At 45.9% G+C, this 14581-nt stretch overlaps 1 protein-coding gene across 1 annotated transcript in view; it reads left to right on the top strand.

Moving 5' to 3' along the window:
• The window catches only part of LOC128907473 (calpain-13-like), a 51349-nt gene that overhangs the window by 3002 nt on the left and 33766 nt on the right, over nucleotides 1-14581 (top strand). Inside the window, exon 2 of the mRNA XM_054196387.1 lies at nucleotides 4183-4431. Coding sequence (XP_054052362.1) covers nucleotides 4183-4431 — 249 coding nt within the window. The remainder of the gene's footprint in view (nucleotides 1-4182; nucleotides 4432-14581) is intronic.

Genomic DNA, 14581 nt, shown 5'->3' with positions numbered 1-14581 from the left:
TGGAGCAGAAGGTCATGCAAGATGCCACTGGGAAAGTAATCTCCTGGAGGATTGCCAAAGTTCCTGGCTCTGGTTTTGATTTTCTGAGGTACTCAAGGCTTTCACACATTGTACGTACAAGGAGCTGTTGCCCATCTGAGGTTTGGGACGCCCAAGTTCAGGTCCCAGCTCTGCCTCTGCAGTTTTCTGTCAGTGTGGGCAAGCTGCTGAAAAGCAGCACTTTCTCATGTGTTTTTTCTCTGAATGCAAGGAGAGCTAATAAAGTCATGCCTTCCTTCATTAGAAGACAATTCTGGAACCGACTCCCTGAAGTTTTTACAATGTTCCAAATACATGAATGACAGGGTCTTAGAGGGAAAGAGTGCTTGCGTTATTGTAGTGTATATTGAATATTATGGGTGAGATGAAATGTACATTGATAGTTTGGAGTGTTTGAGAGGAAACAGGGGAAGAAGGACTGCTGGCTTTCTGTCTTTTCTGGTATTCTTTGTAGTGTTTGAGAAAATTCATCCGCTCTTCCTAAAGTACAGAAACCCAGCTGAGCCAACATGGAAATGTTTTGAGAAAATCGGTGGAGAGGAGAAGGTGGATAGTTCAGCTATGAAGTAGACACATGTTTCTAATTGCCTATTTCCACTTTCTACTCAGTGAGAAATATCAGAAGCCATTGAAGGAAATTATGTCTGTACTCTGACATAAATCTTTATGCAAAGCGTAATTAGCTGTCAGTAGCATTTGCCACCATTGTGTATCTGATTATAATAGTTGCTTGACATCTTTCATGAATGAGTGCTGGAGAGAGATGAGACACACCATTTGCCGCTGGCTTTTAAGCTGTTTAATGCTGAATATGGTGGGTGCTTGGGGTTCCCAGGTTTGTTTCTGAGGGGGTCACCAACCTTTTTGCTCTGATATCCTCAGAGACTCCTCTTTCCCTCCCATCCCTTCCAACTGTCACGCCTGATCTCTTTTTCTCCTTCTCTCTATAGCTTTTCCACTGCTCCCCTTCCTTCCCTCTCCCTTTGGCCCTTCCACTGACACAGACAGCTAGAGGAAGGATCTCTCTGCTGAGAAGGAAGAGGGACCAAAAAAGAGCAGTAGATGCAAAGTTGGGTGTGATTCCTTTCTCCATTTCAGATCAGTAAATGTGTTGGAGGAGATCCCAGGACTAAGTAAATATATGTTTAACCCCTTCTGAATAGTAATTTCCTTAGTTGAGATTTGGTCTCTTGTTTTTCTCCAGTGTTTCACAATATGTCTGAACCAGCTCTTGTGAGTGTTTGAAATCCCTCTCTCTCCCCATGTCACACAGCAGGGAGCAGTCCAAGGACAACGCCTCTGAGACCCGTTGCATTATAACTTTGTCCCTTTGAAGTCTTTCAGCCTCAGAGTTCAGTAACGGTAAGAAGTTCCCCAACCAGGCAGGCAGTATTCTGCTTTAAAAGCTGTTGTGATCTGCTATTGCTGATGCACCCGTGAGAGGTAACCTGTCGCCAGGGCTCAGGATGCTACTCTGAAAGAGGTGGCTAGCAGAGCGTGCTGGTGTGGACAGGACAGTGCTAGCCAGGTGTGTGTGACCCCATGGACTGACTGGGCAGTGGCATGGACGGATGTAGAGCTCGTGTATCTGTGTGTATATGCCCCCAGATACAATGCTGATTAAGTTATTCCCGCAAGGAAAAAGTAGTTAAGTGTATTATTTTCTTCAGTCTGGTTGTTAATTTATTCCGGATATGTTGAACAACGTAATTAAACACACACACACACATGCTAAAAACTCTTGTTCTCTGTCAGAAGAGAGGGAACGCGTGTCAGACCCAGCCTTCAAGCTCTGTTAGTTTTAATTTGAGTTCTGGAATTTGTAATCAGTTTTGCTGGAACACTGTTGCAAGAAATAGATCTTAGCATGCATGGGGCCTGGGCACAGTTTCAAATGAGTATTTGTTAAGAAGAAGCCATTCCCTTGTCGTGCTATGGTACATTACATGAGATTTATTTCCATTGTATTAAAAAATGCAAGCCCAAGGGGAATGTTCTCTCTTCTTGTTGGCCAAGGGTGATTTCTGAATTCCATCTGATTTTTCTGAGGGGCTTTAATTAAAAAAAGGAGGTGCAAAACTCCTTATTTCTCTAGTCTGTTGTTACAATGCCAGGAGGCCAAGTGACTTGAAGCACCAATAAAAGTGATGATACTAAGTGAAAAGTGTGTATGTGTGGGGAGGCTGTATCACATCTTCAGTGTGTCTGGTCTGGGTTTTTCACACGTGTGAACGAATCACAATAAAAATCTGAGGCTTTGCTCTCACTGGAGCCATCTGCTCCCTTTGTACTGTACCGGGAACAGATCAGATGTACAGATAAGTTTCTTTGGTAAGAAAAGAGCCCTTTCATCTACTAAAACAAACAAACAAAACATTATGGCATCCAGTGGATTGGAACTGAACTAAGTGAAGTTAATTAACCATAGGAGTGGCTTCCCAAGGCATGTGGTGGATTTTCCACCACTAATTTATCACTGATTTAAGTGAAAGCCAGGAGCTAAGGGTAGGAATCGCTGGATCAAGTGCGGTAGCACCTGTCAAGCAAGAAGCCAGAGGAGGTGATCACAGTGATCCTTCTTGACCTTAAGTCTGCCCCCCTAATGCCGGGCTTCACCAGGGGCTTCTCTTTTCATAAGGAGAGGAACAAAAGGGGAATTATTTGTTTTTGTAAGGGCAGGTGCAAATGAAGGGTGAAAGCTTGTGTGGATCTCAAGTTATATTTTGACCCAGCAACGCATAATTTTGCATGACAAAAGGTGCTGGAGGAACCAGGAGGCCAGGCAGGCTGGACAGCCTTCCTGCTGTTTCTCTAAACTCTGTACTTCACAACAGAGCTTTTTAGCTGATGGAAGATCCCCAGGAGATGGTGCATATGTGTGTGTCTCTCTGTACATCCACGCGGCTCTGGGGAGCGCACCTGAAAGCTGCTACTCTGGTTAGCCAGAACAGATAGCTCTTTTAAAAGTCAGGTGCCATTGCGTGTCCAAACATGCAAGTTTTATGCCTTCCTGTGCCCTTCTCTTTCTTGTGTCCCAAAAGTCAGCTCACTCCACAGTCCAGTGTCTCCATGGGCGAGGCACTGCCTCCCTTTGGAACAAAAGTAGATATTTGATGGCAAGAGTCCTGCTGTGCTGTTTGATGTCTGTAAAGGGGACAGAGTCCACAACAGGAGATTTTATCTCCTGTATCACTCCGTAGCTGTGCCAGCAAGTCGGTCCATTCTAATGTTTCACTAAGTGTGTCAAATGTTCCCTTTTCCTAAGTTCATCTTCCCTTTAGACACATTAAAGAGGGGTTCAAACATGCTCCAGACTGCAATAGCTACAGATTTCATGCATGACTGTCTAGTTTAAATATGAATCTACAACTCAGATCTGCTTAAACACTGGTCTCCAAATGAACTACTGAGTCCGAAACCCCCAGACCTTGGTGCACGCTCATGTGAGCACGTACTGCAGGTGGGATCCAGGTCTGGATGTTGCAGCTTGGTCCCATCTCTGTAGCTGTAGGGAGTCTACTCTATGCACTGCAGCTTAAGGGAGTCTAGTGGAGCATCTGTGTAAGCTGGTAGGAAGCCACCTGCTAATCTGTCTGGGGTCTTTGGAGCAGATCCCAAAGAAAGGAAAGTCTCTGCCTTCCATAGGTCTCACAGGGAGTGATCGTCAAGCACTCACTTGTGAAAATGAAATAGGTAACTCGAAAGATGCCCTGGGCACATGTGTGATTCATGGCCAGAAGGGTCCTGGCTACCTCTGGGCAGCTTCCCTGCTCACACCACCTCCCTCCTCCCCTGTGACTGCAGCTCCTGCTCCATCCCCTGTGCTTGCTTATGTTGCAGATGTACCTCAATGCTAACACAGTGGCTTGCTAACAGCTTTGCTCTCTTGTCCTCAGGGAAGACTCAAAATTGAATTTGTAGCAGTGACAGCACTGGTTTAAGATAAACCAGTTGGGATTTGACGACTGCTCTTTCCCCAGGCATTTCCAGCTAATAAGGATTTTGTCACTGTAACTGCCCTCAGCTTTGCAAGCTGCTGCTCCACAGTCCTCTGGGTGGGGGGAGATGTTTGCTTTCCCATACACTCCTAAGGCATCACTTCGGATCGGGAAACTAACAGCGGTCCATGTCTCCCCTTCACAGGAAAGGGGCACAATGCTCGCCCCTGACTCCACTCTGATGTCGGAGCAGGGCTGGCAAACAACAGGGGCAACAGGAAGCCTCCAGAACCTGAAGAAATTTAATAACCAGGACTTCAACCACCTGCGAGCCTTGTGTCTGAGCCAAGGACTGCTTTTTGAGGATGCCACCTTCCCCCCTCACTTCAGCTCCATTGGTCCCAACCTGCTCCCAGAGGATAAGCTGCGGCAAATACAATGGAAGAGGCCAACTGTGAGTTATGCCAGCCAGGGTGTTTCATAGCCGTGCTACTGAATGGCTGTTGGCCAGGGGATAAAGGCCTTCACCTTGGGGAAGATCTGTGCTAAGCAGGAAAATAGACCCCAAGGGGAACACTGGGAGTGCAACACTGCAAAGAGGCATGTTTTCTGTGGGATGTGTGGAGGGAAGGTAATCTCTGTAACATTGGTGATTTCATTGGGTACATTTTTATAGAAAGTTTGTTTCCACCTGTGAACCTGACTAGAACTAGTGTTCCCACTTTGATCTGTTCCTAGAGGACTTTGTGCAAACTGAAAAGTTGTCACATTCTCTTGAAGATCTCTGATTTCTGTAATCCAGGCCACTAACTCAGCAATACCTATTTTAAAGTAGCTGGGACAAAGCATGAGATGAATTACGTTGGTCTGCTGATTCCCAGTTGCAGTTTAATAGGCAGTTGTCATCGCCTGGCACATGGATGTTTAAATTGGGAGGTGGAATCACATACTCAGCTCTTTTATCCCAGGACCTACTTCAGGGAATCTTTCCATGGCCAGACTGTGCTGTATAGCACTGCTATGTACCACTTGCTGCTGGTGCAGCTACTGGATTAGCCACACGCTGCCCTTTGGCTTCCCTGGGCTGGAGTAAACCAGTTCGTTTCCTTGCAGGCAATCCCCCAGGTGTAGAGACAGCAACTGTGAGACTGTAGAGACAGGACAAGAAAACTAGATGAGATTTATTTGGACAGCAGATGCAAGTAGGGCAATGAGGGTATGCTGGAGTTTGGCAGTGCTGTGGCCTTGGCATAGCAACAGCAGAGGCTGCTGCTGGCATGGATGTTGAAAGCTGTGGCTCACAGAAGGGAAGCAGGCTAGCCCAGGGAGCCAGGATAGCTGCTAAATCTGGGTGGCTGAATGGAAAGGCAGGAAGCGCCAGCCGTGGTGTAAAAGTAATGTGACACGCTGAAGTATCAGATGGAAAAGAAGCTGCATCCTGGACCCAACAGGGCTATGACTGCAGTGTTGTGGTGATAGAGATGGCGCCTGAGGCTCGACCTTCTCACTACCTACTGCTGCAGCAGGGCCTGAAAGTCTCAGGGAAATTGCATGTGCAGAGGTACGGGCACTTCCAATCTGGGTTGACGCTTTATTGCATGGCTTGGTAGGTGTGGAGGTGCTGGGTGCAGATGTCTGGGTGTCCTCTGTGGACCTGCTGTGAAGGGATCATTCTTCTCTGCCAAAGCAGCTCCTACCACTGCCTGAATGTCTGGGCTTCTCCTCTGGCAGCCTTTGTTCAAATCAGTGTCCAGTGAGAATGCAGCTGGTGCTGTGGTTTTTACACCAGCATTTTGCTTACAGGGTCATAGCAGGTGGGGATAATCTATCTTGAAGTAGAGGTTATAGTATAAGAGTAACTAAAAAATGCAAAGGAGAGGAGTTAGTTGCCACCATTTCCAGACTGAGAAAGACAAAGATATGATAACTAAGCATTAGACTCTCAAAAGACTAACATGGATATTAGAAAGGACTCGGGGGCATTTTAAAGATGAATAAATTGAAATAAAATGTTAAGTACTAACCACCCTGGGTTTTTTTTTTTTTTGCCATTTGGGAGCATCAGAGAAGTGTAGGATTTTCAAAAGCATACAAACTAACTTAAAACCCAAATACTTCTAATTTTGAGGCATCACAGTGTGGGATGAACATCTCTCAGGATATTTGAGCAGGATAGTTATTTTGCTTGTGAAGGGACAGACATACTTTGTCAAAAGCAGAACCTGTTGCCACTAGTGCTCAAAGTTTGTCAGGTGAGACAGGTGTTGGAGAATACTCTTCCATTTTGCTGAATCCATGAAGATTAGGCTGATGAATAAAAGTTTTCATGGAATCAGTTTCAAAAATTTGCAGAGGTCCTCTTCTTCCCAGCGCTTCCCTTTTGAAGATTTTTTTTTTTTTTTTTTCTGCAATCACTACACGGTTTCCAGCATCACCCCACCAAATTGAGTGAAACCAATCACTTCCAACAATCTTCCAGAGTTTTTTCAGGAAGGAGGAGGATGAAAAGTCATTGCCTTTGCCAGACCTCTCCTGTGAAAAATTAAACCATATGCTCGTGGCCCAGGATTCACAACATGAACCTTGAAAAACCTTTTCTTCTATTATAGACATTAAGACAGCATCACCAGCTGCTCTTCTACGATGTACTCACAGGACAGAAGTTGAGACTGCCAACTCAACTGGCTCATCCAGAACAGAAACCAAGGATGTCGGTGCTGAAGAACTTTAGTATTTTTTTTCTCAGTTTGATCAAAATTTCCACCTGTAGCTGTTTCCTTGGCAGCCAGGCTTTATCCTGCTAGATGAGATGCAAGATGAAAGGCAATGGCACCATCTGCCTGAGGAGCCCAACCAGAAGTTCTCCAGTGTTAACACAACACCCATGCTACGTCACGGTGACACCAAAGCATGGCCTCCGTCTCCTGGCAGACTGAAGCAGGGGCAGAAGAGGTTGCTAAATAGCAGTATTTGCTTTTGATTTAAAGAGCTGCAGATGTTTGGAGCCAAGGGTGAGGAAGTAAATAAAATTGTATTTGCATTTCAAATGTCTTGAAGGGCCAGCACTGCATCCAGTTGCCTCTGGTAGTTAGTCCCCAGGGAAGAAAAGGGAAGGCTGCAGTATTAGGAGTCAAAGTGTCCCAAACCTGAAGTTTTTTAGTTGGGCACTTTTCACCCATGCAGAAACATTCATAAACTCTTTGGATTTAGGCCATTGCAATGCTAACTGTAAGGATACACGATCTCAGGTGTTTAAGCTACCTAAACTGCTTGGCAAAAAGATACCTATAATTTCCCAAAGGGAGACTGTTTCCTACCTGCATGCATCTCCCAGAGGGTGAGTGTAGTTGCATCTGGCTGACAGCATGGGCAATTTAACCTGTGTATGTATGTTTCTCAGCTTCCACCATTAGCTCCCTCTGACATCATTAAAAAAATTTGGCTAGAAATGTACCTGTGACAAAAATGGCATCTTGGTCCTGTTAATCTCTTAGCCTCCATCTTCTGAGTCATATAGTATCTGGTTATTTAAGTGGTAGATAGCAATTATAACTGCTGTCATTGTTCCAGATCCAATTGAGCAGTTGAGCAACATGCTGCTTCTATTTTACCTTGTACATTGTCAAGAGAATTGCCAATTACGTTCAGAGCTTGGAGTCTTCATATCTGGGGGTAATGTATAAAGTAGAGAGAAAGCAGCTTGATTTTCAGACAGCAGTGGTGACAGGCTGAAACAACTTATTTTGACTTGCAAAGTGAGCTGATTTGATGTGGGAGTCCCTGAAGGGGGAGGTGGATCAGGAACACCAAGACATCATTTGAAATGTCACTTCTCCTAATTGTGCAGTAGTTGCAATTTCCCATCAGATGGGGACTGCTCCAGGCTGTACTTTCATCCCCAGGCCCTCAGTCTACATCCGTTGAAATGGGTGCAATTTGTAACAGAGATTTCGCATGTGGAACTTCAAGCACTACTGGAGGTGGGCCTGGAGGTACCAGATACAGCAGGAGCTCTGCAATTAACTTGTCTTTCGCTGCACCCACAGTTTGGAGAAATGGAAGAGAAGTTCTATTTTAGACTGAACAAAGTATTTTCTATAGCTGGGCTTTTCTAAAGATCAGTCAAATGGAAATTCTTCTCGAAGAGTTATGTCAGATTTTTAAAACCGAATTGCTCCTTTAAAAAAATGTTCAGAACAAATTTTTCCATTGTTTGGTGCTTTCCCTTCACACAAGCAATTGAGTGGAACAGAGGAAGTCATGAAATGATTTGCTGCTGTCGAATACACATTTTTAATCAATTAATGTTTAAGCTAAAGATTTCACTCTGTTCTGATCATAATGCATAATACTATACACATGTAAAAAGAAACTTTACTTTTAGTAACCTTGGTTATACTTTCAAACACGGTATGTGTGAGGGGAGAGAGATTACCACATATGCAGCAGAGCCTTGGCCCTGCACCAGGGATAGCACACCCTTGTACTTGATATGGTGCCTGTTAAAAATGTTGATAGTCCCTGATCTTCAGCACTTATGCTTTAAAAAAGGCTAAAATGGACACAGGGTGAAGCTGCTGAAGACTTTCCTGAATGTCTTCGAGGTCACAGACTACTGCTCCTATAGCTGCCCACCCTTCATCTCTTGGGGGACCATAGTGCTACCTTATGGAGCGAGGGATTGCTGAGCAAGAGCTGTTGTAGGAGAGTCCGTCCCCTGTTTAACATGGGCTGTGACGTGTGTGGAGCAACCAGAAGAGAGGGAAAAGCTGCAAGGTGGCTAATGGAGGTCTGAGGGTCAGCATGAGAGAAATCCCTGAGTGCCTCCGGTGTTACTTGTAGGAGGATCCACGGTGAAAGGACTGTCTGAAATAGCCAACATGGGTTTCCTCTGCATCCTCGCAGTCTGTTCATAGCATCAGGGCATGGACTCCTGGGTATTTGCGTCCTATGTCTGCTGTCAGGGGAAGGGAAGAGTATGGTCTAAAAGAAGTCCTTGAACAGAAGCCACAGAAAGAGGCTGCTTGAATGTAAACTGGATAAAGGGGAATAACTTGTTCCCCTAACAGAGACTCAGGGAACCGTGCTACTGCACTTAGCATCTGAAAAGCATTAGTGAAAATTACACAGTTTGAGTCAATGCATGTTTGCTGGGAAAAGGGATTCATTGTTTGATTCAGTAATTTTGCAAAAGGGCTTGCTCACGTTTTTTCCTCTCTTCCTCTGTCCCTTCTGGAAGCAAATGTAACCTTCTTTCGGCAACAGAGTGCCTACCATGATTCTGCACTGCTTCTGGTGATTACTTGTTTATTGACATTTTATTTGATTTCCAGAAATTTCCAGGAATTAACATCAATGTTAAGGAATTTTGAACTCAGGAACCAACTAAGCCAAAATGTACCCTTTAAAAAAAATCATGTTGAAGTTAGCATCTTTCCAGACAGACAAGCCAAGCTGGAGTTGCTACTGCACCAGCCTTGGCTTGTCTGTAGTTGGAGTGGAGAAAAAGGCAGATTTTATTGAGGCAAGAAACCAGACAATAGTCTGAAGTTAACCTAAAAACTTAACTCTAATAGCACAGGGGAAAAATGAAGAAAAACCTATCAAATTAAAAAAAAAAAAAAAAAAAAGGAAGAAATGTGGATTGTCACACGAGCTGCTTTAATAAAGCAAGTTACGTGAAATGTGTGGCAATGAGGGATAGTGCTGTCCTGTGCTACCTGCAGGTCTGTCACCGCGGGGCTGTTCTCTGGCATGAGTCAAAGCCGCTTGCCAGCTGTTCGTGGCGGAGTTCACAGCTTCAGTATTTCCCAGGGGCCACAAGGCCCTTGGATCCTATTCAGTATTTCTCCTTGATGAAAATCAAAATCAATTCACCTTATTTTTGAGCGTGCGCGTGCAATCAGTGTAATTGAACGGGAGCAGCATCTCCAGGCTGCCATTGTCTCAGCCCTTGCCTACTCAGCTGATTGCATCTGACCTCGAGTTCATCTCTGGGCCGAGGAAGCTGCAGTGCGTCACCATTTATTACATCTGTCTTTCAGCACAGGCTTTAGATGAGGAGGGTTTATTTGCATAGTATCTCAGGGCTCTGTTGCTTTTGGAAAGGGCTGGTGGTTGAAAGGAGAACGCACACGTCCTGGGTTGAGGAGAAGGCGGCGCTCCCATGATGGTCTGCTTCCCTGTTTGTCGTGCTGTGGGGAGTCAGCTAGCAGGATTATATGGCTGTGGTGGCCACGGGGAAATAGTTGGTAACACTTGTGCCTCTTTGAAAACTTCAGCTTGTACTGTATGGTCCAAGTGGGAGGTTTCAAGACCTCAAAGAAACTGCCTCTCAAAGGCTCAGGGTAGTCGGGGCTCCCTCCCTTGTTTACCTCCTTTGTATTTACCTCCTTTGTTTGCAACTGTCATTGTTTTTTAGCACTGAGCCACACAAAGAAATCAGTTGCAGGTAAAATCTGAGCTGGTTTCTGTTTCTGCTGGTTGTTGGACACCAGTCCGTCCTCCCACAGGGCTTTGCTCTCACATTTGTGGGCTCCCCACCTGTGCGGATCTGAGCAACTCATTCCTCCATTGTGAGAGAGAGCCGGAGCAGAGCAGGGTTCTTTAAGCAATTGAAATATTTGTATTGAAAACAGGCAATTAGGAATTGAGCTATTCTGCTGTAAAGCAGGGAATTGAGTTCTGGTGATGCAAGCAAACCCCTTGAGATTAGCCTGTTTTTTCCAAACCAAAAGAATGACAAAGAAAAGCAGAAAATGAGGGATTAAAAAAAAAAAAATTAGATTCAAGGAAACAGATTCCAGATTCCCTCGAGGTCTAACGAACGTGAAACTGTGGATAGAGCCTGCAGCCTGGGAAGTCCTTTAGCCCGCAAGTGGAGAGTGGGAGGATGCATGTGGGGGGAGCATTAGTTTCAGTTTGCTGGGTTATCCTCTCTCTCTCCAAGCTGTCCGAGACGAGTCATTGCAACAGGCAGACCTTCGGCATGACCCCGCACAGCGTATCCTCAGTTCTGCCCTCCCTCGTTACTCCAACTGCCTTATTTCTGTGTTGGCTATTCTGCGGAGGTTTCCTGTGGTTATGGGATGTATGAGAGTGGTGTGCCTGACCCCTCCTCCGCACACTGCCCTCAGCCCAGGGAATTGCAATATCGCGTTTGCTTCCTAATCCAGAGCAACGCTATTGCAGGCACAGCAGTGATGCTGAATTAAGATTTGCCCAGCTGAGAACAGAGTTTGGCTTTCGATCAATAGCAGCCTTTTTTTTCTTTCTTAATTGGTGTGTGTTGAACAGGCAACACCGTGGCTCAGGATGGCAGGATGCCTCAGGAAGGTGGAGCTGGAGCAGGGGGGAGCAACAAAAGTGCAGCCGAAGGGAAAGAGGTGGTGCTGTGGCAGGAAGAGAAGTGGGGCTGGGATTTCACTGTAGGATTACGGTGAAATAATCAGGAGAATCAGGAGGCAGCTCTGCAGAGTCATCTCCTGCATCTTTAACCCTCAGTGGCCTTGTGCCTGCATGCAGGATCATGCTGGGCCAGTGGGGCTATCTGTGGGAAAGTGGCCATGGCCACACCACCATACTGAGCAGCAGCCTGCAGTCAGACTGGCTTACACTACCTATGAAATCCCATCTCAGGCTTCCAGTTTTCTGCAAAAGTTTCTTTTTCCTTTTTCCTTTCCTCCTGACTGTTTCCTTTGCATGTCTGCATGTGGCCTACAACTACAGTACTGATCTCCAGCTTCTTCTGGGGCCTTGTTCCTCCTTAAATATTTCAAGCAATTATAAAAAGAAATTTAGAGACAAATGCAGGTACAGGGTGCTGTCCTTCTGCCTTTCAGTTAATTCTCCATCTTGCCCTTTGGTTAAGCAGTACTTCTGTGGTAAGACCATTCTCTAGAGGATGAACTGGTTTGAACTTTAACTTCTCTTTTATTTTGAATATATAATGAAGTCTTCAGTGGGCCAGGGGAAGCGAGTGATGATAGCTTTGTCCCGGGGGCATGAATTCAGGCAGAGCGCTTGACTTGCAGCCCATATGGTTGCCTTCACTGCTGGACTTATAGATACTCTGACAAGACACCACGTGCCTCCTCAAGCTCCCTCCTTTTTCCCCCTCTGTCTAAAACTGAAAAGTCTCAGGGAAAACGCCACGAAGCCTCATCATAATTTCTCAGTGAAACAGGACACTACTTCTGGACAGACTTACAGTTAAATCTGTGGTTTCTCAATTTGTCATGCAATTTGAGCACTAGTGAATAGTGAGACTTGCACATTTGTGTAGTGGTAATGATGTGCTTAGCTGTGTTTTGTAATAATAGGTGATAGTTTCTGGTGTTTTATAACTGCTGTATTCTTGCCTTTGAAGGAAGAGGAGCTAATTGGAGAATTCCTTTCCTTCTGGTTAAGAAGGCCCAGATTTCCAAAGCACTGCACCCGTCACAATTACGTCCTCTGTAAGCTCTTTCAGAAAACCTCTGTGCTTAGTTCAGACTCCACACAGCATCCCGTCAGGGGAGCAGCCACTCCACCACTGTCTTCAGGGGCTGTGCTTTTCCAGAGCTTTTCTGAGTATCTGGTCTTGCAATTCCCCACCGCTGCCCCCTTTGCTTCAGCTTCTCCTTCTCCCCTGTCCTTCCTTGTCTCGCACCCAATGCTCTGCAAAGAGCCTGTGCTCTGTGCAGCACGTCCTTTTGAAGTGTGCCCGTGCTGCCTCTTTTTCTCAAGCCTGCAGAGACATAGCTACACTCAGAAGCACAAACCTCTTATTAAAACCTGCCGCACCGTTTCTGACCACAGTGCACACAGCAAGGAGGACTGCTGCCTTTTCAGCCAGTGGCACTGGTGTCAGCTTGGTGGGAATTCACCTTGCATTTGCCGTGCAGTTTCTGTAGAGGGACAGCTGCTGAGCAGCCCCTTTTCCATGGCTAGTCACATGCTCTGTGTTGCTTTCCAGTTATGTCCCCCTAAGTCTGTGGGGAGAATGCCCCACTGGAAGCAGAGCTTAGTGTGTTGTGGGTGGGGATTACAGTGACAGTTTTTGACCTCAGCTCTTCTTCTCTCTGATAGCCACAAAATCGTCTGTATACACAGTCAAGGCACATTGTCTGGGGCTGACTTCAGATCATGCCTGTTTCTGGTTTTAGACAAAATTTCTGGTTTCTTTCAGCAAGGAACCTGCTTAATGACTCAACTCATCCATGTTTGCTTACTGGGAAGTCGAACATCTTGGTGGGTGATAGGGTATCTGCTGAGGCATCTACTGGACTGACTTTTCAGCTGGTCTTCATAACAGGCTAGCAGGATCCACAGTGCACTTGAGAGGTGCACTTTATCATCCCAGCACAGAGCAGAGCATCAGCCCTTTCCTCAGGAATCCCAGAAGAGATGCAGCTGCCTTCCCATTAGTTTCAGGTTCGTGTTTCTATATGGTGGTTACCTGCATGGCAGCTATGCACTGTAGCACATCCATCAGAGACCAGCCACCCTGCCTGGGGCAACTAAGACTTCAACAGCCTCAGCAATGATGGGGGAATAAAAACACCCATTCCTTTATACTGTTGGTTTTCTGGGATGACTATTGGCAAGTCAGACAGGCACAAAGGCACAGGCTAAGTTCAGACCCTCATCACGCAAGTTATTCTTTCCTGCTTGTGGGAGGTTTTGAATTCACCCAGGTGAGAGAGGCAAAATGCTGTCAGGGAAATAGAGGCAGGGAGACAATAAAGCTGGGGCAGATGTAGAGGGAAAGGGAGAAGGGCTGAGCGCTGCTGCTTTCCTGTACAATAACCAACCACTGCTGGTGGTGACCACCACTTCTTAGGCCTACTCCCATTACTCCCATGCTATGGGTAAATTTATTGCAAATCCCCAAAGTCCTGAGATAGGTGTGGATGGCTGCGTGAAAACATCTGTCAAGGAAGATGCCTGCCCAGGCTGCTTTCCCTGGTTGTCAGCAGTGCTGTGGGAGTATGATCTGCCTGCCAGCCTGGAGCAGCAATGTTGCATTGCATCTTCTCCTGACAGGGAAATGTCTTAGAGGGGTTTGATCACCGTGAAGCCATTTCAGAAAACTGACAGCATTTGCTAATGCTGAGCTCACACAACCGTACGAGTCACGTTGTGCGCTGGTCTCATTTTGTGCAGCATGTCAAATCAATCGGGGAGAAGAAATGCCAAGGCCCGCTTAAGGAAGAGCGGCTGTATTATTTTTCTTACTCAGATGTTTTTTCTCCCTTTTATCTCTTCATTTTCTTAGGTATGTGATTACTTTTCTATTTAAGGCTGATTGCTTTTTCGAAACAGAGCCTTATCCAGTTGGGGTGCTCCAGGCTTACTCACAGGGGATGCTTGGGCCATTCCCACCTGAGCACTCAGATATCCCAGACAAATAGCAGATGCAGGTGGGAGAATGGTTCACATTTCTGTGTGCAAGACCAAGCTCTGAAGTGTTTCCTCCTTCGCTGCCCAAGCAAGGCTCTCAAGGAATGCAAGGAAAATCTCCCTGAATTAAAAATAAGTCAGCCAGGCCTATGGGATTTTGCAGCCAGATATTAAGCTCTCTTTCTATAGCTTCATCACCAGAGTGATGAAAAGCAGCCCAG

The sequence above is a fragment of the Rissa tridactyla genome, chromosome 3 (genome assembly GCF_028500815.1).
Source record: "Rissa tridactyla isolate bRisTri1 chromosome 3, bRisTri1.patW.cur.20221130, whole genome shotgun sequence".
Lineage (NCBI taxonomy): Eukaryota > Metazoa > Chordata > Aves > Charadriiformes > Laridae > Rissa > Rissa tridactyla.
The sequence above is the reverse complement of the archived record's forward strand: the minus strand, read 5'-3'. Positions and strand labels throughout refer to the sequence as shown.